Raw genomic sequence first — 25,404 nt, forward strand, 5'->3', positions numbered from 1 at the left:
GCAGCCAAATAAATGTTTGAAGCATGATTTGAATTCAGGCATTCCTGAATTCTTGTCCAACACTCTATCCACTTTATCATCTAACTGCATCAAGGCAGATATCTCCTAGATCTGAGACAGCTAGGTAGTACAGTGGATTGAGTGCTGGGACTGGAGTCAGGAAGAGTCATCTTCTTGAGTTCATATCTGGCCTCAGACACTTCCTAGCATGTGAGCCTGGACAAGTCACTTGTTTGCCTCAGTTTCCTCATCTGTAAATGTAAAGTTGGAGAAAGAAGTGGCAAACCACTCCAGTATCTTTGCCAAGAAAAACCCGAAGTGGGATCATGAAGAGTCAGAAAAACTGACGAACAACAACAAATCTCCCAGATCTACTCCATCGCTAGACCTGACTTCTCTTCTGAGCTCTGTCTCTACATCTCTAGCTTCCTATAGGACATCCCAAACTGGATGTCCTTTGGTAACCTCACACTTAGTTTAGTAAAACAAAGCTTTGTCCCAAAGCCTTTTCCTCCTTATTTCACTTTTTCCATCAGTGATACTAATCTAGGTTCAAAACTTTGGTTTTATTGTTAATTCTTCTTTCTCACCCCCCTTATCTAATTAGTTACCAAGTCCTGCCAATTTTATTCTCTGCCATATTTCCCACAATACTTCCTTCTTCTCTTTTCTTATATCCATCATCCCATAAAACAACTGATAACTATACAACTGGGCTTTTACAATAGTGTCTTCAAGGGTCTTCCCACCTCTACTCTTTCTCCTTCAGTCCATCTTCCATGCTGCTGACAGATTAATCTTCATTCGTATGGCTCAAGTAAAGATATTCTTCTAATAAAAAATCTTAAAAGTTTCCCTGTTGCCAACAAGATAAATTTTGAATTCCTTTGCTGGACACAGATGCTTCCGCAATATGGCACCCTTTACTTAACTTTCATATACTGCTCCCATTCTTCTTTATGCCCCAACCAGACTAGACTATCACTAATGCAAACCTACTCTGCCCTGTCTCTTATGCTGCTTCCTTCTCCTAGAATACATTCCTTTCCCTTTATTACCTTCTGGATTCCTAATCTTGAAAACCCAACTCATACACCAACTCTTCCATGAAGCCTTCTCTGATCTCCTTAGGAACATATTGTCTAAATGTTAGGTTTTCCCTAACTCAGTATAATGCTTTCCATCTAGGAGTCACTTAATAAATGTTTATTTATTTGAGCTGAATTCATCTTGTAATGCAGACCCTCCTCAGACAGGCTTGCTGTTTTTTATGGGCTGAGGTCTCTGGCATCATACATGGTGGAACTACATAAGATCAAGGATTGAGAACTAGGAGGAACCTGAAAGTTCATTCCATCCGGCCCCTCAACTTAGTAGGTGAGGAACTTAGACCCATGTGAATTGCCCAAGATCATACTTGTAATAAGTTACAAAGTCTTAATTTGAACCCAGTTCTTCTGATTCCAAATCACAATATGAACCGTATAATAAATAATAGCTTAGATTTTTTTTTCCTTTTTGTCTTTGCATCCTCAGCACCTAATAGTGTGGGTGCTTAATGAATGCTTGTTGATGAGTTGCTCTAGGTCTACAAAACACATTTTTCCTTCCAACCACCCTCTGAGGTAGATGTAACTATTCCCATGTCATTGCCAAAGAACTGTCTCATTAAGGGTAAGTGACTTTCCCAGGAACATATGGCTGATGAGTTTGTGAGCCAGGATTTGAATCCAGGTCTTTCTTTTAGTGTCCGTGTCCAGGATTCCCTTCATTATGCTATGCTCTCCTTATTATCTAGAATGTCTGATCACCAACCATTCTAGATAACACAGATTTAGTGAAACAAACTAGCTTGGGAATGAAGAATTTGATTATTTCTTATCTTTGCTTTTCAAAAATCAGTGACCTGCAGTTTCTGGGTTAACAATGGATCTAAAAGAATAACAATGAATATATTATATTGCAGTTTTCTCAACTGAATAATATCAGCCAGTGAGTGTGTTCTTCCAGACTCCCATAAAGCACTCTCTGCCTCGGGGATCAATTTGGTCAGCATTTTCTTCAACATAAAATTTCTTTCTATAGCTTTTATATGCAAATGACTCCCAAAATAGTTTGAAGAAGTCCATCAAACTCCCAAATTGGATGCTGGGCTGTTGCTTGGTGTTTTGAAAGGACAGCAAAATAGTTGACTATTGGTTTCTTTCCTGACGAGAAATCAGCCCGAAGTTATAAATGAATTTCCTGATATTGGTGATCACGGAACAACTTTTCTACAAATGCTTTGATTATTAATTGTGTTTGTCCTTTGTTCTTGAAGAGGACCATGACATCAGGAATGTGATGCCATGACTTGCAAGTGAATCGGATTTAAGTGAGGCAGAGAGCTTTGCAGTCACCAGCCTCACTTTTTCCTCTGGGGCCATCTGGGTCCAGTGGCAAGGAACAGATCAGGATGACTGAAAATGACATCAGATGCAGTGTGAGACCTTGGTCTTTTTAAGCTAATGTCTTTCCCAGCAGTAAAAATCCTTGTAAAACCTCAAAATTACATTTTGTTTGCCTTGGGGACTAGAGACTAGCAAAAAAACATGACATTGTTTTTGTATTAAGTGCAACATGGCAGAAAGAGCCTCATGTGGAAGACAACAAGAGGTGGCAGAGACTTAACTAGGAATTTTTGTGCAAGAAGTAAGCAATGAGCAGAATGGGGGAGTGGTGGTCAGTTAGTGGCTACCAAGAGGAAGCATGGCCAAGGACACTGGGAAGTTCTACTCTGCTGAAGGGGTTAGTCTTGGACCCTTTAAGTATCCTCAAAATTTTATTTCCTGGAAAAGCCCGAGGACTCCAATCTATTTATACTTTGGAGGAAGGGGGGATAGCAGTAAAAAAGGAAACTGGTTAGTCAATGAATAACCCAATGGTATAAGCCTTCAAGAATGCAAAGAGTATAGTTAGTAACCTGAAAGTCAGCTCAGATATAAAAAATGTCTATGCAAGGGGTGGGGAGAAGATAAAAGAGGCATTATACTTGCATAGCTCTTGGTTTCCAATGGTTTTCTGGATTGGAAACATTAGTTGGCTAACAATGAACAGTGAACTGATAGGCTTGGTGGAATAAGGGTAGCTTGGGTACCTAACCACCATGCAAAATAGCATGGTTTCTTTGGGAAAATTCATCGGGACATCCACTTGAATTTTGAATGATCTTGGAACCAGAGCCACTTCAAAGTGGGATACTGGGTTTGCAGTGCTCTGTACCCATTAATCATTTAGAAAATCAATTAGAAAGGGGACTAAGTATGTTGTAGCATCTTCTGTATAATAGAAATGGATAATGATGAGATTTTTTCCCCATAAAAGAGGTTCACTCATAGCTCCAGGATTGAATTAAATTGCACCAGATTATAAAATTTATAATCAAAGATTGAAAACTAAAATTAGCTATATACAATAAATACTACAGAGTGATGGATAGCCCTACCTTAAAAGCACCAGTGAAATAACTAGAAGTTTAGTACAGTTGTTTTAAGATCCCTCAGAAATTTATTTTTCTTTGCATGTCAAGGTTAATTTGAAGTGTGCCTCTTGGCCCTATGAGAGTGCCTCATACTCCATAGGAGTAGTATGGTAGGAACAATTCCAGTAAACAAGTCACTGGATTGGATGAACACTGGTAACCCTATTATTTAGAGAGATAATGTCTAGTGGGACTGTTTCCATAGCAACCAACCATACTGTAGTAATTTTCTCACCTTAATGCAAGTAGTTAAGAGGGAAAGTAAATGGATTAACATTGTAGCAGCTACATTTTTTAAAAGAGTAACCATGGTCCTGCTTCCACATTCGTGACAATAGAACCTTATACATAAGTGAGCTCCAGTCCTGAATCTGGATTTGACTTTTAGTGGCAATAGAGATGGGGAGTAACTTTCCTTGATCCATTGACTTCCCATTATTCCCATGGCGAAGTCTGTGCTAACTTCAACTCCATCTATTTCTGGTTCTCATTAGGTCAAGAGAATTCATTGGAGGGAGTCACTAATGTTTAACAAGCCCAGTTCAGGGGGAAGTAAAAAAAGAAAAACTGAAGTTACAGCCTTAAAAAGCCCATGACACCCTGTGTTTATAGTTAATTCAAGTCACTTTAATTAGAAAACCATGATTTTTCAAAGATTTGATTTTCATATACATTAAAAGAGAAAATCCCAGGAGTAAAATTCCAATTGATATACAGATTATTCCCCCCTCCCACCCCAGGAGAAGCAGTTCATCAATTAACTACCATTTAGCGAATGTCTACTGTATGCCAGGCACTCCACCTGGGACTTGTAATTCGAAAACAAAATGTAAGAAAGCAGAATTTAAATTCCTCAAGGGCCAGGATTCTTTTGTCTTTAAAGTCCAGATACCTAGAAGTGCCTGGCACATAATAGGTGCTTAATTAATGCTCATTTAATTGAGCTCTGGTCAGTCTGGCTTATGTTAGAGAATTATTATATTTGGGGAAATCCTCAGAAATTTCTCATCCTGCAATGTCATTAATAAAATTTCCAAAATACATTCCAGAAATAACTGATATTTAAATTTTACTGTAAAGTTTGCAAAGGATATAATCATTTCCTTTGAGCTTCCCAGACATTCCTAGAATAGGTCATTATAGCTACTTACCTCCACTTTACAGATGTGGAGGCTGAGATTCAGCAAAGGTAGGTAACTTGCTCAGTGAGTAAGGGATGCTCTACCAACTTGGCCATACTGCCTTAAAGAGATGTCTGTGGCTCTTAGTACTCAGCTTTGGGATCTCTTCATAGACACACTGATAGGACTTTGAACTCCACCACTGCAATTACAAAATGGAGGTCAGTTACTATATGGGCATACCTGGTTATTCAGTTCCCCAAGAAATAAGAGAAAATCAGATCCCTATTGGTCCAGGTATACCCTAAACTCTTCTAGGGAAGAGATTTGTTTCTCAGACTTTACCTGTTCCATCTCTTGACTACAACAACAACAGCTACATTGCTACTTCTATCACTACTACTACTACAGCTACTACTACTACTACAGCTACTACTACTACTTACTACTAGTAGTAGTAGTACTACTACTGCTTCTGCTACTACTACTATTACTACCACTACTACTACTACTACTACTGCTAGTACTACGGCTGCTGCTGCTGCCACCGCCGCTAATAATAATGATGAAAACAATAATAAAAACATTGAAAAGTACATCATATTATCTTGATGTTGTTCAGTTGTTTCAGTCATGTCCAGCACTTTGTAACCACATTTAGGGTATTCTTGACACAGATAATGAAGTGATTTGCTCTTTCCTTCTCCAGCTCCTTTTATAGATGAGCAAACTGAAACAAACAGGGTTAAGTGACTTGTCCAAGGTCACACAGCTAGTAAGTGTCCAGGGCCAGATTAGAACTTGGGAAGATGAGTGTCCCTGACTCCAGATCCAGCAGTCTATCCATTGCACCACATATCTGCCCCTGGCTTATTATATGTCAGACACAGTTCTAAGTTCTTTAAAATTAATATTTCATTTGATCCTTATAATAACATCTATGAAAGGTAGATGTTATTATTAACTCCATTTTAAGGATAAGGAAACTGAGGTAAACAGGTTTTAAGTGACTTGCCCAGGGTACACAGTAGTAAATGTCTGAGGCCAGATTTGACTTCAGTTCTATCTTGACTGCAGACCTGATACTGTATCCACTGAGCCACCTAGATGCCCATAACACTTAAAACATCTACTCTGTAGACTATTACGGGTCCTTATCTCCTCCCATTCCACTTCCCAGCTCTGCATAGTTGTAATGTGCTATTTTTGAAAATCATCAAGATCTGCATAAAGAAGGGCTGTCTCTGCTCACTCATCCCCTGTTCCCAACATTTGGTACCCACTCCTTAATCACCTAAATATCCAATAACATTACTCCCAATACATTCCTCTAACACATCCTTTCCCCAAACTATGTCACCTTGCCTACCCTGGCTTCTGTTTCCTCAACTGTAAAATGAGAGGGGTTGGACTAGCTGGCTTCTGGAATCTCTTTCAGCTTGTCCTCTAAGATGCTGTGATTCTGGGTAACTTTTACAGTCTCCCTGGATCTCATGTTCCTCATATGCTGGAGGAGATGATCTCTGAGGTGCCATTCACCTGTGAACCTGTGAGCGATCTCATCAACCTGTAACCCTATCCCCTGTAACTCTCCCTCCTCTCCCCCCACCTCTCATGTTTCTTTTGAGCTACTGCAGTTCTGCTTTGCTCATAGAGCACAGCACTTTCTTTGATGTGCACATGCCATACTGAGCCATCCTGTGCCAACATCTCCTGTGTCTCACACTTGATTATAAAAGACTATTTCTTTTCTATAAAGGATAGCTCTTTTAGTAGGAGAAAGGGAAAGTATATACTAGGAAATCAAGGTTATTCAAAGACAAAAATTACAATAACGTTTTTAAAGGAAGAGAAAATCTATTACCTACTGAATTTTAGTGTCAGTGGGGGAATGGTGCCTTGTTTCTGAATCTAAGTTCTCCAAGGCAAAATTCATTATATGTAACAGCTCACATACTGATGCCTTGTATCCTACAAGCCCATCATTACTGAGATTACTAATCATTTTGGGGAGAGGAGCTGAGGGATCTGGTGTAAGAACAATGTAGGTGAACCATTCTTCCTGAGACACCATCTTTTTCTCTAGTGTGGGTGTCTGGAAATAGATGCAGGTTTTCAAATTGTCTTCTACCAAACTGATACCCCACTCCCTCAGAAGGATAATAAGGTGAATATCATTCATTTTAAAGTTTTTAAACTTCTTCTTGAAAAGACAGTTATTAGTATGATTCCCCCTCCTCCGCCCCGATCTAATTTATTTTTCAGTAGACATTAAGCGTTTCCTTTGGGCAAGGTCTTCTATTAGGCACTGGGTGGGTGGAACCAAGACCAACAAGCAAACAAGTAGTCCTTGATGTCAGGGGGCTTATACTCTAATGGGAGGGGGTGCAGGAATATAATGTTTACACCTAACACATGCAGTCCAACGCTAAAAAGATCCCTGTTGAGTTCATTTCTCTATGAGGATAATATAACTGCTACCAAGGCCTAGTTGTCTCAGTCTAAAAGCTCTGTCAAATTTATGGGCAGATATAACTCACCGTAAGGAAAAAAATAATGCCATTCCCCTTCTTCAGCTTCTTTTACTGGTAATTTGTGCCAAAGTTTGGTGTTTGAGTACTAAAATGCACCCATGGCAAGGAGGATTTGCTTTCACATCAGTTATTGGGCTTAATTGTCAGTCTCACAATGAGAAATTTTTCATGAGTCCTGGACAGTCTGTCTCTGGGGAACTGAGACTACTGTAAGCAGCTTTGCACAGACCACAGATGAAGTCCTCTTTTCAGACTTGCACCCCACATTTTAGGGGAAATAAAGGCAAAGTGGTAAAGGGCCTACAGTTAGTGCCCCATGAAGATTGAGGAAAGATACTAGGGATGTTGAGCCTGGAGAAGAGAATATGGTGGCAAATGATGTCTTCCTACAAGCATGTAAAAAGAATTCTATTTTGAGGGAGAGGTTAGACTTGTTCTGCCTTTCTCTGGAAGACAGGATCAGGAAAAATAGGTGGAATTTGTGGAAGAAACAAGTTTAGGCTTAAAATGAAAGGGTCAACCCCCCTTCCCAACCATGAGAGCTTTCTAGCAGTAGAATGGTCCTCCTCATACGATGGTGGATTTCCTGTCTTCAGAAGTCTCCAGGAAGTGATTGGATGTCCACTTGTTGGACCACTTTAAGAGGAGTTTTCTTTAACTATGATTTGGGATAGATTGGCGTGTCACGTTCTGACATTCTGTGAAATACAGAGGCAACTTCTAAGTAAACATCCCCTCTTAAAGAAAAAAAAAGGCCTTGTGGTAGATATTGCATTACCCGTTTTAAGGAAACAGGTCACAAATGTAAGAAGATTAAGAACCAAACTGTTTTGCCTAAAAAAATTGACCTCATCAGTGTCTGCAGTGGCTCACTGCTATTTGCTACACTTCATGAAATTCTATTGCTTAGCTATTTGCCACGAAGATGTCAACCCAAGAACCTTATAAAATGCAAATACTCTTTGGAGGGTTAATGGTCTACCAGTAATTCACATCACAAAGTAAAGTAGGATTTCATTCAAACTAATTTCCCGATATATACTTTCCGCCTCTACTACTCAAAGAGCTATTCCTTATAGCAAAGAAAGTCTTTTTTTAATCAAGTGTGAGACATGGGAGACATTGGCACAGGATGGCCCAGTATGGTGTGCCCACATAAAAGAAAGTGCTGTACTCTATGAACAAAGCAGAATTACAGTAGCTCAAAAAAACATGGGATGTGTGTATTTATAGACATCTCCACACCAAATGTTCATATGGACTATTTGTGCCCAGTTTATAGTAGAGCCTTCCATGCTTATGTTGATCGGATTAGCCACAGTCAAACTCACTGTGCTTTGACCATAACATAATGATTTCATTTTGGTTCTCTTCAAGTACAAAGGACAGGAACAATAGCAAAGAAGACAAAAGGAGGAGAATTTCTTTTTAAATTCAGGGAAAACTTGCCAACAAATCATTGAAAAGGTCACCACCCATAGTGTTCCCCTCCACCCCTGCCCCTCAACACACACATCTGTGGGAAAGAAGTGCATTTTCTCCTTCTTCTAGGGTTAGTTGAGTTAATGTCTATGCATGTGTATATGTATATGTACATTCTGGAAAGTAAGTTGGCACTATGCTAAAAAAAAGTGACTAAAATGCCCATATCCTTTGTTTCATAGAGACCATAGAAAGGAGTGTACCCCAAAGTTTGGGTGAACCCATTCACATGTTCACCAATTTTGTACTGGTACAGCTATCTTTCCATATCTCCTCCAGTAATGATCATTCTTCTCTTGTTATTTCTGTCAATTAGCTAGGTGTGAGGTAAAACCTCAGGGTTGTTTTGATTTGTACTTCTCATATTATTTTTAGAGATTTGCAACAGTCTTTAAAAGGTCTGTTAAGAGTTCACCATTCTTGGGGATTGCTCATATCCTCTCAATTTGGTCCATTTTCAAAAGAAAGAAAAAGGGTAAAATCTATGAGCTCTAGGTTAGTGAGCTTGACTTCTGTTACTGGTGCAATTAATTATAAATCTAGAGCCAGAGGGGTCCTCTGAGTCCATTCAGCCCAACCCCTTTATTTTATAGAAAAGGAAACTGAGGCTCAGGAAGATTAAAAGGTCATATCTGAAATACACTTTCCAGACTTGAAAGCACACTATAAATGTTAGCTATTATTATGGGAAAGAGGAACAGTGTATGACCTAGAAGCAATCACCATGTATTCTCTGATTTTCTCTTTGATACCTGCAGTAAATCTCAATGAAGAAAGCCTTGGATATTCAACAGCTATTTAAATTTCAATGGTTTAATTCATTCGGAGATCCCCTGGGAAGCCAATTTTCCAAAATTATTTCCACAAAATAATTGCTAGTCTTGATATTTATATGATATTTATAAATATGCTACTTAGCAGTGTGCCCTTGAAGTAATAAAGGCTACATCCATTCTAAGTGTTTCTGGATCCTACAAGAGCCTGGGTATTTCCCATAGACCCCATTAAGGTTCAAATTCAACAAACATTTATCAAACACCTGCTATGAGCAGCACATCTGTAAATTGGAGATGGGGGAGTAGAGGGTATCTAAGTTCAGGATCATGGGGAATACCATGGCAACTTGCACCAACATAGCAGCAAAACAAATGTTAGTAAAGTGATGGAAAAGATAAGTAAAGGGGAAATTACATTTCTAACAGCAGGGGGGTGGTCCCTGATAATATCCCTGCAGAGCAGGCCAGCTGGATGGGGAACTCCCAGTGTCACAGGCTTGATCAGTATAGAAGCCTCCCTGAGCTAGGTCAGAGCAATAGGCTTTATCTGAAATGGAGTGTTCTGCCTGGGAACCAGTTCAATAATTAGATTTTATACAACAGGAGTAAGCACTTGGGCATTATACAGTGCACAGGGACAGAAAAGGCCAACGGAGTAGGGAGTGCTTCAGGCAGTGGTCACTACATGTTAAAACCTAGAGAGCCCCTTTGTTCTTCTAGTTTTACATAAACACTCTTCAGAAGAATCCCCATCTAGTAAAAAGAAATGCCTGTCAATCAGTAAGTCAGCAAGGATTTATTATTCAGCTTCTGTGTGCCAGGCACTATGTTAAGGACTGAAGATACAAAGACACAAAGAAAACAGTCCTTACCCTCAGAGAGTTAACATATTCTGCACTGATATTTGATGTGTGAATATTCCAAGCTGTCTATGTGATTTTTAGTAGTAAGGACATTAAAATATTGAGAAAAGCTTTTCCTTGATGTTAAATTAAGTTTCTGTGAGCCACAGGTTGATGACAAGGTCAGAGGGAAAAGGCAGAAAGATTCATAAGAGAATTTGACACATTCATTTAACTTCTCCTCTTTTCATCTTCTAAGGATAGCAATCAGCTGATTACAAATCCCTAGAACTTGGAAACGTCCCCAGAATCATGTCTTTATAACTGCAAAGCAGTATGCTGTGGTAAAGAGAAAGTAATAGAGATCTTCTATCAAAAATAAATAAAAAAAATATTCTACCCTTCCATCTAAGTGATAATAAGAGCTACAAAAGAGATGAGACAAGAAGAGATTGGCATCATATGATCTGAGAAACTCTCAAGTGATTATACATTCATGAAAGCTTTATTACAGGCATGGCTTTGCAAAGCCAGATATTATTTTCCAATTGTAGAAAATGTCAAGAGGAAGGGAAAAACCGTCTCTCAAAAGAAACCCCAACTACATTTCCTCTAGTTTACTCCTAGAATCCTTACCTACACATGAAATGCTACCAAATAGCATCAGCTATGTGGAAAAGAGCTCACCTAATCTCTGTCTTAAAAGAGAAAAGTTTTCTCTAATAAATGAAAAGGTAGTAGTAATTAGATAGCCAATACCTCAGAAATTTCAGTGAAATCACACTCGAGATGGAAAAAAGTAATTTCAAAAGGCAGAAAGTCTGTAGAGATGAACAGATGTCATGACAATATCTATAAAACACGTTGGGTAGGTATCCCCACCATACACGTCTGAGCTCTCTCAAAGGATTCCTGTGATTTCTTGCATTTACTTTCAGACTAGTTTATGGAACTTTCAATTATTCCCCAAAAGCTTCACACCTTTCTGGGGAGCACCTTTGGGTGGATGATGCGGTCAGACTCTTACCAATAAATCTAATGCTTTCCCTGGTGTTTTGGCATACTGTTCATTTCAGGATCAACCTCAGTTTACATTCCTTATGCATAGTCAAAGATAGTAACTAGTGATTTTGGTGCCTACGGAAGCCAGCTAATGAGTCAGGATTTTGCTTTGTGTATACATGTGTATATGTGTGTGTATGTGCACATGTGTGAGGGGGAGGCAGACAGAGGAAAGGAAGTAGAAATAAAGAGAGAGACAGAGGCAGAAAAGAAAAAGACAGAGAGATGGTGACAGAGAAACAGAGAGACAAAGAGACAAGAAATGCATGGACAGATGGGAAGCTAGCTGAGTCACGACTTACTCTCCTTCCCAGAGAAGTCTGGTCCCTGAAATTTCCTTTCTCATATCACCTCTTTGTAAGGAACCACTTTTACCTCCTCAGTTCTGTCATGTTCATCCTGACCTTTGTCCCTAGTGATCTGATGCCATGAAGTGCCTATCCCCTCTATACATCACCTGTACTTAGAGAAATACTTCCCCCTCCCTATGACCTTGAGCAGTGGAAGGGAGAGAATGGCATGCTATCTGGTAGTGTCCAATATTAAGTAATTATTCTCGCTAATTAAATCAGGTTCTAAATGCAATTTTCTGTGCTGTAGGAGTACAAGAGTTACAGTTCCTTTTCAATGTTTTCCCCTGAGGCAAAGCCCCCATTAGTCTGTCCTGGTTCTGGTTTTGTATATCTGATCATCCAAATTATTATTCTTGTGGGAAACCACAGTTTAACAGTCTTCCTTGAAGCTCCCTATTAACCATCTCCCATGACTGGCATATAACAATTGATTATTATGACTTCATACACTTGGTAGACATATCTGCAATGGGCATGACAATATTAAAATGCAAAATAATTTTCATGAAACCTCCTGACTACAATTTTTGAGATTCTTTATTGTTGGATCTTCTAGAGTTGACTCATAGGCAGCATTCAAATTAATTGCCAGTGACAAATTCATTATCAAATTTTCCAATACACAATGTGACATTGAACTCCAATTTGTGATTTAATGCCTAGAAGCATTGGGTTTTAGAGTTAGAAGCTACCTCAGAGATCATCTAATCCAGGGGTAGAATCTATGGCCTCAAGACCATATGTGACCTTCGAGGTCTTTGAATCAGCCTTTTGACTGAGTCCAAGTTTTACAGAACAAAGCCTTTTATTGATGAGATTTATTCTGTCAAGTTTGGATTGAGTCAAAAGGTGATACTTGAGGGCCTAGAAGGCCACATTTGGCCTTGAGGTTTCAAGTCCCCACCCCTAATCTAGTCCAACCCTTTTGTCTAACAGATAAGTAAACTAAAGCCCAGAGAGATATGACTTGTTCAAGGTACCATTAGAAAAGAGTAATGTATTCCAAACTAGAACGTACATCTACTTTAACTTTGGGGTTTACATCTTTCCACTGTCAGTTCTTCTCAATCCAAAAAATCAAAAGTTTAAAGCAATAAGAAGAGAGAATAAGAAAATAAAAATAATCTGTTCATGAGTGAGATGACATCAAGATGACAAGAGGGAGTGAACAACTAGAATGAGAGAAAAAGAAGTAAAAATAAAGGAAGGGGAAGTATTGATATAAGCTCAGAGTTCTTAACTTGTTTTGTGCTAAGGACCAACCCCTTTGGGAGTTTGGTAAACCCTATGGCACCTTCCCAGAAGAACATTTTTCCCCCTAAATTGAATGAAATACTAGTTTTTAGTTAGAGATTGGGGAAAATAAATTTTTTTTCTTTTTGCTACCGAAGTTCAGAATTTCCCTGAAATCTATCCATGGCTGTTAGGACAAGAAGATCTGGCATAAGGGAATTTGGTCAAAGCCTACCCCTTTCATGTTCAAAATACTGGAAGGATATACCATGTCAAAATGAAACATAGAACTCTATGTGAATTCCTCATCTCTGAATATCACTGAATCTCAGAGGTGGCAGGGACCATGGACAGCAGCTCATCCAAGCCATGCCTAACGTACATATTTTTAAGTTGTGTGACTGGGCAATTCACTTGGAGCCCTAGTTTCCTTACTTGTAAAAGGGAAGGGTTGAACTTGATGACATCTTAAGGTCCATTTCAGCTCTAAATCTATGATCTTATAATCTGTCTAACAAGTTGCCAGCCATCTAACCTTTGCCTGAAGATCTCTCATGAGAAGGAACTCACTTCCTCTTATGGAAGCCATTCTATTTTGGATGTCTCTAATTATCAGAAAATTTTATTTTTTTTCCTTGGTTCAGGACTAAAATCACCCTTTCAATCCTTATCAACTATTTGGGATGATGGACGTAACTGTAGGAGTGAGGGGAAGTGACCTCTCAAAGTCCCTCTCAGTCAAGTGCTTTGATCTGACTTCATCAGATTTTGGAATTATAAATTGAGAGCCAAAAGAGACCTTGGAGGTCATCCAGTCCAATCTTCTCATTTACACACAAGGAAACTAGGACCAGAGTAGCAAGGCAACTCTTCCAAAGTCACACAGGTATTAATTGGGATGGCTACAATTTTAATCCAGGCCCTTTGACTCCAAATAAGAGTACGTTGAAAAAGGTGAAAACATGAAGAGAGGAACAGACTAGAACAGTCTGTTTCTACACAAGCTGTAGGAACAGTGCCTACTCAATGTACGCATTTAACAATATTTTTTTTTTTTTTTTGAAAAGGAAATTAATAAATAAATGAATGGCCTTTAAGGGACAGGGAAATGTATACAAGAAAACCATTATTTTCTAATTGCCCAAACCTCCAGATACTATTTTTTATTTTAAAAAAAGTTCTAAGAATAAATCCAGGTAACACTGATACTTATTTGCCTTACTCATGCTAGAGCTACCTAGATATTATTTCCATTAGTCATAAATTCTTTAAAATGATTTTTTTCCCTCCCTCAAGCCATGGAAATAAAATATCTTCCCTGAAATATGTTACGTAAATATATACAAAATATTGAAAGTAAGAAGAATGTTATGTAAAGAAATGCAAAATGAGAAAAAATATTATATTAAAATGATGCAAACCCTCATTTATCAGGGCAAGAGTTTCTTACAGAAGGAGAAAACTCAGATATGATGGTGTGAAGAGATGTCAATTTCTTGATTAATATAATGGATAAACAGATGTGGATAGCATAAGGGGCTTTACAGACATATAATTATATACTTTTTACTCATCTCTTGAGGCCAATCAAAGACTCTTAAATCACTTGCTTATTTTAATCAATTTCTCATAATTGTAATGAATAGTGTGAAATTTGGAGTTAGTTTTTTTTTTTTAAATAAACCTCCTGACCAGAATATTCTGAGTTTGTCTTATGAAGGATGTACATGGGAGGAAGGTTTATGGGTGGCTAGATAACACATGTGAAACCCAACCAAAGCAAATCACTATTATAATCAGGATTTCAAGGCTTTCTCTTACAGCTAAGGTCAACAGATTGAAAGGAAATATCTAGAGACAAAGTGTTCTGGATTGCACACGGTTATTGTTGTCTTTGTCTCAGGCAAAATCAATGAAGTCAGCAAATATCTATTAAACTTATACTATGTGCCAATCACTGTGTTAAATTCTGGGAATACAATGCAAACCCCAAAAGTAAAGATATTTGAATAGAACTTTCTCAAGTTGGAAAGGAAATGACCCCAGTCCTCAAATACATTTCTGACTTAGAAAGGTTTGTTTGACAGTACAAGGTGATTTCACTGCCCAAAATCCATGAGTATTACTCACAGTTCAGGAGTTTCTATGATTACTGTCTTATGGTTTCCTATCTCTGAGGCCAGAATTTCAGTGCTTGATAAATGGTGATTAGATTGTATTGTATCATTCATTCTTTGTTTTAATGATGTGTGTGGTTAACACCCTCAGAAAATAGGAATCAAGGGTCCTAGATTTTCCCCACTTATCATACCAATCTTGTTGGAACTGAAGTATAGACTAAACAGTCTGGTAAAATATCGACTCAGGTTCAGATTAAAAACCCAAACACCCAACACCTGTCTTAAGACTTAAAATTCTACCATTAGAGATTCAGCCTTTGTGTTAATAACAGTTCTTTTACCATGGTTTTCTTTTAAAAGGCTGAAATTTCCTCAGAATGACAACTGATTCATTCTTGTGAATGGCTTTCAGATACATTGTCTCATCAAGGCAGGAAAGTGCTTAAGATACTATATACATTGAGTGGAAATAAAATGGAAAGATATCGGTAATAAGTGACAAAAGAATTTTAAGGTTTGCAAAGTGCTTTACAAATAACTCAATGACAGATCCTATAGTTAAACATTTCAATTTTGCAGCTAAGGAAATGCAGGCTATGAGAGGTTAAGTGACTTGCCCAGAGTCACAGAGCTAATTATAATCTAAAATTAGTATTTGAGCCCTAGTCTTTCTGACTCCAAGGCTAAAACACCCTGCATTATACTGGTAAGGAAAGCACAATAGAGATAAATTTTAAATGTACTTGGGAGCAAAATTTATGATATATGGTTTTCCATTCATCTTTTTGAGTGATTACATTAACAGTGGATTTTGTGTTTAAGCATTTCTTTTGAATTCTACAGCATCCTATAAACATGGACTCCTAAAACCTAAGGAATATACTAATCTGTCATGCAGTGGATACTTTCAAAGCTTTGGGAATGAGGTGAACAGAGCCCCAAATCCTTAAAATCAACAACAAATGATTCAGTTCAATTCAGTAAATATGTGTGATGCACTTGTTCTGTAAAACAAACCTATATGTGGCTCTGGGAACACATAGGTTAAAAGTATATAGGCCCTGACTCCATTGAATTTATAACCTAATAGAGTTGTGGTACAGGGTAGACTGGGGAAAAGGCAAAGGACCATAGTAGGGACAAAGTGCTATAAGAAAAATGATAAAACACTCATAACTGGGAGAATCAAAGGAAGCTTCCTGGAGGAGATGGTTCCTGTGCTATGTCTTGAAGAAAGTAATGGCTTTCAATAGACTTCAGAGATGTGGAAGGAGTATTTACAAACTAAATGTATAGAAACAAGAGAGGGTAAGATATGATCAGGGAATACCTAGTTATCTAGCTTTGCTGAAATAAAGAAGTCATTTAATGAATGGAGAGAAATAAGGTTGGAAGGGAGGATGTCACTGCATTATTAAGGCTTTAGATGTCAAGTTAAGAAATTTGTATCTTAACCTATGAGCAGTAGGGATCCATTGAAGATTTTGGAGGAGGGAAATAAAATAGCCAGATCTGTCTCTCAGGAAGCTTATTTTCAAGGCATTTGAAGTATTGGATTGGGAAGGCAGACCCAAGGAAAAGAGGAGTACAGTAGTCTGAGCGAAAAGTGATTAAGGTATAAATTCAAGGATTATTTGTTCATTATGTAGTATAGTGGATAGAGCACTGGACATGTTCTCAAGAAGATATGAATTAAAACCCTGCCTCTGGTACCTCAGTGATTTGAATAAGAGAATGGAATACATACAAGAGAGGTAGAATCAGTGATTATGGAAGTAGAATTGACAAGACTTGACAATTGATCACAGGGAGATGGAAACAGGATTGAAAAAGTGTCAAGTCCTAAAGACAACTTAAAGCTTTTCAACTTAAGTTAATGGAAGAAGAACAATTCTTGTAATAAGAATTAAAAGGGGGATGAGAGGAAGGGTTTGTGAGTGTTTGTGTGTGTGTTAACTTGAGGTTTGTACTTGAAGAATTTGAGGTCCCGGTGTAACATCCAATTGGAGATGTCACACAGGGCTCTTGGAAATCTGGGATTCAAACTAATGACACAAGATAGATAGATAAGGGAATAAGTATTTATATATAACCCACCCTATGCTGGGCAGTATGCTAGCACTTTACAAATGCTATCTCATTTGGTCCCTACAACAGCCCTGTGAAATAAATGCTATTATTTTCATTTTCCACTTAAGGAAAGTGAGGCAAACAGAGGTTAAGTAAATTCCTCCTGGTCACACAGTTAGTAAGTACCTGAGGCAGGATTTGAACTCAGGTCCTCTTAAATCCAGGCCCAGCTCTCTATCCAATAAACCTCTAGTGGCTTTAGATGGATAGATTGACAAAAGAAATGGAGACACATATTTTACATGGTTCTAAACCCTCTGTCATCTCTATATTAGGAGTGTAAGTACTTGGGGAGAAGTATGGTTTTGCGTGTGTGTGTGTGTGTGTGTGTGTGTGTGTGTGTGTGTGTGTGTGAGAGAGAGAGAGAGAGAGAGAGAGAGAGATTAGCCACAAAGTGGTGGAATGCCTATAAGCAAAAATGAGTAAGTTCAGTATTACTGTGGAGGGTAGTGAGGTCTCATCACTGGAGGTCTGCTAACAAACTCTGGATGGTCACTTGTTAAGGACATGTTCATGCTTTTGGTGGGGTTGGGTCTAGATTCCCTTTGAGGTCCCTTATGTCTAAAGAATTGTGATATATCTTTGCTGAATGTCAATGCAGATATAATCGGGAGAGCTCTAACTCATATCCTGGGACTTTGATCTATCTTGTGGATATAGATAAATCATTATCCAAATATATATATGTGTTCAGTGGTGAATGGGATGAGGTTACAGTGCAGCGCAAGCCATTCCTAAATTGGCAGCTCTGTCATAGGAAATATTTGACATACCTTTGTTTCAATTCAGCTAAGACAAGTGACATATCTTAGGATGTCCACGAGCCATTGTCTCTACCAGGGAGACAATAATGCATTCCAGACTGACTTAAGAAAATCTTAATTCTCCTTCTCTAGAAGTTCTAATTAGTGTTTCTCTCTGTCTTCTTTGAAATGTTTTCCAGATCAGCAAACAGCAGCTACAAACAGTCAAAGACCGTTTCCAGGCCTTCCTCAATGGAGAGACTCAGATTGTGGCTGATGAAGCCTTCATGAATGCTGTTCAGAGTTACTATGAGGTAAGACTTAAGGATCTGACTAATAAAAGTTAGGGTCATTCCAGAGGTGAGTACTGAGATGCTTGGGAGTTGGGAGCAGGAGTGGAAGCATCTGTTTTCTTGAGAATCATTCTTTCTGTGGTGAATATTCACAGTGGAAATTAACATAGATAGTATGAGGGGAGATGGCATTGTGTTGAGGAAAATGTTGACCTTTCTGTTTGTCACTTTCAGAAGATCAAAGATAATAAAGTGTGGTTTTTGTCTATTTTTCTTTGCCAAACACTGATCAAATAAGACAATATTTTCAAAGTAAATGTCCAGTGTCTGGCTCATAATATATTCTCAATAAATGCTTGTTCCCTTCTTATCCCCTAATGCCCTGTTCTTTGTGTCCATATCCATGCACCCACATTCATGGAGTTAGTGGGGTACCAGGGTGTGTAGACAAGAAGTCCTCATAATCTATGAGATGAGGATTTGTTTTGAAATATTTGTGGAATGTGCACCCTTACTAGATACCCCAGGAGCTGCTATTGTCTGCTTATCATCCTGCCTCCATGAAGACTTCACCAACTACTGCTTGACAGTGTTTCACACAGACCCTTTAGGTCCAATGGCTTCTTCTGAGATACATCTTGCCAAAGCAGGACTGGGACTGAGACTCTAAGTTACTTAAGAGCAAGAGTTCTTGCCTTTTGCCTTTTTTTGTGTCCCATTGCTTAGCAAAGTGTCTGGCACAGCGTAGACTCTGATAAATGGTAGTTGACTGCTCTGTCAATTCAAAATGGCAGCAAAAAAAACCTTTGGAAAGAGAGGATATTTAAAAGGTCAGCTGTGTACTGGACACAGTTTTGTGTCCTACCTAAGAACCTTGGAGAGCTTCAGATCTTTGCAGTTTCCTATCTTAAAGGTAAATGAGCGATATAAAAGGGTTTGTTCTCTGAAGTTTGTATTCAGTCAAAGGGATGCACTTAAGGACCTAGAGGGCCACATGTGGCCTTGAAGCTGCATGTTCCCCACCTTTGCTTTAGGCAGTGCTCTGCCCAGGTAGCTTATACATTCCTCCTGAGGTAGTAGACTTTAAACCCAGGTTTCCAGGTTAGCCTTCTCTTCACTCTGTCAGATTATAAATCAATTTTTATAACAAAGTTTACATACTACAATGATATAATAACAAGAAAATATTGATAAAATTTACTTTAAAAAATAATGATGGAAAGATAGAGCCAAGATGATGGGGAGAAGTCAGGAAGTTCCCTGAGCTCTCCCCAGTTTCCCTCAGAAATTACATTACATCAAACCTCTAAAAGAATTCTTCAGTGAAAGATACCATAAAAAGACAGGGTAAAACAATTTTCCAATCCAAGACAACTTGGAAGGATTTCAGGAAAGCTCTCTCACTAGGATAAAAAGGAAGCACAGCCCACCGCTGGTGGTGTTTGGGCAAGCCAACTGGAGGCTCTTAGCCACTTCACAAATCAGTAAATGAGGCCTTGTGGTCCTGGCTTATCAATCCAGTGGCACAGAAGGCCAACTATGAGACTTTCAGCCCTAGCACAGCAGCAAACTGCCAGCTCCAGATTCCAGGACACAACAGGGGCTAGAGCTACCCTAACACAGTGGGCAAGCCACTAGCACCTAAGGCCTTGCCACAAAAAGCCAGTAACCAGACTCTTGCCTCACAGAACAAGAAGCTTGTCACAGTGCCCCCTCTGCCCCAGGAACACAGCTCAATTTTTTAAAATGAGCAAAAACCAAAAAATAAAAATGAGCCCTGACCATAAAAAGCTACTATAGTAACAGGGAAGATAAAAACATAAACTCAGAAGAAGACAATGGTGTCAAAATGACTACATGAGAAACCCTAAAGGGGAATATGAATTGGCCTCAAGCTAAAAAGTCCTCTTCACAGAGCTCAAAAAAAGATTTTAAAAGTCAAGTAAGAGCAGCAGAAGAAATATTGGGGAAAGAAATGAGAGTTACACAAAAGAATTGTGAAGAAAGAGTCAACAGCTTGGGACAAAAAGCACAAAAATTGACTAAAGAGAAACAATGCCTTAAAAAATAGGATTGGTCAAATGGAAAAAGAAAATCCACCAAAGAAAACAACTCTTTTAAAAGTAGAGTTTGCAAAATGTAAAAAGAGGTTAAAAAGTTAACTGAAGAAAATGATTCCTCAAAAATTAGAATTGGACAAGTGGAGCTAATGACTATGAGACATCAAGAATGAATCAAACAAAATCAAAAGAATGAAAAAGAAAATGTAGAATACCTCCTTTGAAAAACAACTGATTCAACAACATAGATCCAAGAGAGATAATTTAAGAATTATTTGACTGCCTGAAAGCCATGATAAAAAAAAAAGATCCTGGCCAGCATCTTTCAAGAAATTATCAAGGAAAATTGCCCTGATATCTTAGAACCAGAGGGTAAAATAGTGATTGAAAGAATCCACTGATCACCTCCTGAAAGAGATCCCAAAATGAAAACTCTAAAGAATATTGTAGCCAAATTCCAGAACCATCAGGTCAAGGAGAAAATATAGTAAGCAGCCAGCAAGAAGCAATTCAAATATCAAGGAGCAACAGCCAGGATTACATAGGATTTAGTAGTTTTAACATTAAAGGGTCAGGGGGCTTGGAGTATGATATCCTGGAAGGCAAAGGAGTCTGAATTACAACCAAAAAGCCACTACCAAGCAATATTAAACATAATATTTTGGGGGAAAAGATAGATATTCAATGAAATAAGGGACTTTCAAACTTTATTCATGAAAAGACTATAGCTGAACAGAAAATGTGATCTCCAAATATAAGAATCAAAAGAATCATAAAAAGATAAACAGGAAAGAAAGAATGTGATATGCATAAGGTTACACTGTTTATATCCCTACATGGAAAGATGATATTGTAACTCTTAAAACTGTGTCTCTATTAGGGCAATTAGTAGGAGTATACTTAGACAGAGGGTGTGGGTATAAGTTGACTTTAATGTGAAGATAAAAAAATTAAAGGGTAAAAAGAAAAGGAATGTATTAGATGAAGAAAAAAGGGGAGTCAGAATAAGGTAAATTATATCACATGAAGAGTCATTAAAGACCTATTACAGTAGAGTGAAAAAAGGGAGAGGTGAGCTTTGTTTGAACTTTAATCTCATTGGATTTGACTCAAAGAAGTAATAGCACACACTCAATTGGTTAGAGAAATCTATCTTACCCTATAAGGAAGTAGGAGGTAAAGGAAAAAAGAGAGGGGGGCGCTGATAGAAGCAAGGGCAGATTGGAGGAGGTAGTGTCAGAAGCAAAAATGCTTGTGAGGAGGGACAGGGTGAAAGGACAAAGAAAATTATGTAAGGGGAGTAATGGGGGGAGAAATAAGATGGAAAGAAATACACAATTATTGATCATAACTGTGAATTTGAATAGGATAAACTCTCCCATAAAATGAAAGTGTATAGCAGAGTAGATTAAAAACCAGAATACATTGTTTATAAGAAACACATCTAAGGCAGAGAGACACACACAGAGTAAAGATAAAAGGCTGGAGCAGAATATATTATGCTTCAGTTGAAGAAAAAATTGAGAGTAGCAATCCTGACCTCAGACAAAGCAAAAGCCAAAATAGATCTAATTAAAAGAGACAAAGAGGAAACTCCATCTTGCTGAAAGGTAGCATAGAAAATGAAGTATGATCAATATTAAACATATATGTACTAAAAGGTATAGCTTCTACATTCTTAGAGAAGTTAAGTGAGTTACAGGAAGAAATAGACAGAAAAACTATATTAGTGAGGGACCTCAACTACCCCCTCTCAGAACTAGATAAATCTAACTACAAAATAAACAAGAAATAAGCTAAGCAGTTGAATTGAATTTTAGAAAAGTTATTAGATATGATAGACCTCTAGAGAAAATTTAATAGGGATAGAAAGGAATATACTTTTTTTTCTCACTTGTAGAGCACCTACCCAAAAATTGCCCATGTACAAGGGCCTAAAAGCCTCATAATCAAATGCAGAAAGTCAGAAATATGAAATGCATCCTTTACAAATCATGAAATAATAAAAGTAATGTGTAATAAAGGACCATGGAAAGATAAGCTAAAAACTAATTAGAAACTAAATAATCTAATCCTAAAGAATAGGGGGTCAAACAACAAATCATAGAAACCATCAATAATTTCACAAAAGAGAATGATAATAATGAAACAATACCTCAAATTTATGAGATGTAGCAAAATCAATATTTAAGGGAAATATTATATCTCTAAATGCTTACATGAATAAAACAGAGAAAGGGCGTGTCAATGAATTACACATGCAACTTAAAAAGCTAGAAAAAGAACAAATTTAAAATCCCCAATTAGAAATCCTCAGAATCAAAGGAGAGAGTAATAAAATTGCAAACAAGAAAATTATAGAACTAGTAAGTAAAATGAAGAGCTGGTTTTATTTTTAAAAAACAATAAAATAGATGAAACTTTGGTTAATTTGATTTTTTTAAAAAAGAAGAAAACCAAATTACTACTATCAAAAATGTAATGATTGAATTTATCACCAATGAAAAGGAAGCAACAATTAGGAATGGTTTTGCCTAATTTTTTATGTCAATAAATCTGACAATCTAAGTGAAATGAATGAATATTTTGAAAAATATGAATTGCCCAAATTAACAGAAGAGGAAATAAAATAATTAAATAATCCCATTTTAGATAAAAAAATTCAACAAGCCATCACTGAACTAAGGAAAAAAATTCCAGAATCATTTGAATTTACAAGTAAATTCTAACAAACATTTAAAGAACAATTCATTGCAATACTATGTAAGCTATTTGGGAAAATGAATGAAGGCGTTCTATGAAATTCCTGTATAATACAAATATAGTGCCAACACCTAAACCAGGAAGAGCTCAAACAGAGAAAGAATATAGACCAATTTCCCTAATGAATATTGATGCAAAAATTTGTATTAGCAAATTGATTACAGCAATTTTTCATGAGGATAATGCACATGACAAAGTGGGATTTATACCAGGAATGCAGGACTGGTTCAATATTAGGAAAACTATTAGCATAATCGACCATATCAATAACAAAACTAACAGAAATCATATGATTATCTAAATAGATGCAGAGAAAACTTTTGACAAGATACAACACCCATTCCTATTAAAAGCAGTAGAGCATAGGAATAAATGGGAACTTTTAAAAAAAATAATAAGTAGTATCTATCTAAAACCATCAGCAAGCATTATTTGTAATGAGGATAAACTAAAAGGCTTTCCAATAAGACCAGGGGTGAAACAAGGATTCCCATAATCACCACTGTTATTCAATATTGTACTAGAAGTGTTCGCTTTTGCAATAGGAGAAGAAAAAGAAATTGAAGGAATTAGACTAGGTAATGAAGAAACAAAGGTATCACTCTTTGCAGATGATATGATGGTATACTTATAGAAAACCAGCTACGAATCTATTTGAAATAATTAACAACTTTAGCAAAGTTGCAGGATATAAAATAAATCCTCATAGATCATCAGAATTTCTTTATGTTACCAATAAAACTTAGCAAGAAAAGATAGAAAGAGAAATTCCACTTAAAAGAACTGTAGACAATATAAAATATTTGGAAGTCTACCTGCCAAGACAAACCCAAGAACCATATGACAGAATTCCAAAACACTTTTCACACACAAAAAAGTCAAATCTACAAAGCATATCATTGTCTTTCTTTGTTTCTTTCTTTCTTCCTTCTTTCCTTTCTTTTTTTGGGCATGGCAGTTGGGGTTAAGTGACTTTCCCAAGGTCACACAGCCAATAAGTGTCATGCCTGAGGACGGATTTGAACTCATGTCCTCCTGACCCCAGGACCAGTGTTCTACCCACTGGTTCACCTAGCTGCCCTGAAGCATACTATTTTCACTTTTTTGTGTTTTTTTCTTTCTCATGGTTTTTCCCTTTTGTTCTGATTCTTCTTTCACTGCATGACTAATGTGGAAATATGTTTAACATGATTGTACATGTATAACTTGTATCAAATGGTTTGCTGTCTTAGGCAAGGGGAGGGTAAAGAAGGAGAAGGAAATTTTTGAACTCAAAATCTTATAAAAATTAATATTGAAAATTATCTTTACATGTAATTTAGAAAAATATACTATTTAATAAACTGGAGAGAAAGGACAAAAATAATGAATAATAAAATCTAACTGATGCCTATTAAAACTAGCATCTAGAACATTCCCATGAATCACACCCAAATTGTGTGTTTGGTTTACAACATTCCATGAAACACTCAGCACATAGTAGGTATTCAATAAGTAACTTATTAAATGAATAGACCAATGAACCAATTGTTTCTGAGTGATTCTGAATTTGCTAAGGGATATAACGCATTCCTTGCTGAAGTCTTCAGCTTCTTACAGGAGTGAGCAGGATGAGAGTCCAATTAGACTTTTTAATGATCCTGAGACAGCTTTATTGATAGTTTGTAATTAGCATAATGCATCACACAGCAGTAGACTTTTTGTTGTCTTTACTGATTACTCAGCAAAATCATTTTACATTTGTCCCTCAATGAATTTTCCAGTTGGATTACTTTTAGGAACTCATCTTATTTTTTTATTTGCATAAAGCTGGATTTTTTTTTGCTTTTTCTAAGTAATATAACTTATTGCAACTGAGAATAAAGGTGCTGCATCTTTATTTGATGTATGTGACTCACTTTAAAGGGCTGAATTTAATGAACAGTAGCAAGGAGATTTGGGGAATGGAAATGAGTAACCTCAGTGGATTGAACTAAAGATTCCATTTGGAAACTGTCAGCAAATTAGATTGTTTCTCCTGTTTTCAAATTATGGGAAGCAGTAGGACAGCAATAAAAACAACCCTGGAAGAACAGAGAAGCCTTCATCAAAAGTTCATAGAGTTTGGTTTCATTCAGGAGAGTTTATAAATTTGCTGATTATAAATCTTAATTAGAAAGCTCATTTGAGTAATTAAGTAAATTAAAGGAAAGTGTCATTTCTCTCAATTAATTAAATTCAGAAATTAATAGTCATCAATGTGCTAATGAGCCTGTGGAAATTGCCATTATATCTGTAGTGATGCTCATATTTTGCCATAATAGTCGGTGAAGTCAAAACTGCTTCCTATTTGGTGAAGTGAAAAACAAGGCATTGAGAAATTGCTGCCTAGT

At 37.3% G+C, this 25,404-nt stretch overlaps 1 protein-coding gene across 2 annotated transcripts in view; it reads left to right on the top strand.

The window, feature by feature from the left end:
* CADPS (calcium dependent secretion activator) overlaps window positions 1-25,404 on the top strand; it is a 544,059-nt gene that overhangs the window by 77,710 nt on the left and 440,945 nt on the right. For both annotated transcript variants that reach the window (XM_072598786.1, XM_072598785.1), the window contains exon 2: window positions 18,117-18,230. In XM_072598786.1, coding sequence (XP_072454887.1) covers window positions 18,117-18,230 — 114 coding nt within the window. The remainder of the gene's footprint in view (window positions 1-18,116; window positions 18,231-25,404) is intronic.

The sequence above is a fragment of the Notamacropus eugenii genome, chromosome 3, assembly GCF_028372415.1.
Source record: "Notamacropus eugenii isolate mMacEug1 chromosome 3, mMacEug1.pri_v2, whole genome shotgun sequence".
Taxonomy (NCBI): domain Eukaryota; kingdom Metazoa; phylum Chordata; class Mammalia; order Diprotodontia; family Macropodidae; genus Notamacropus; species Notamacropus eugenii.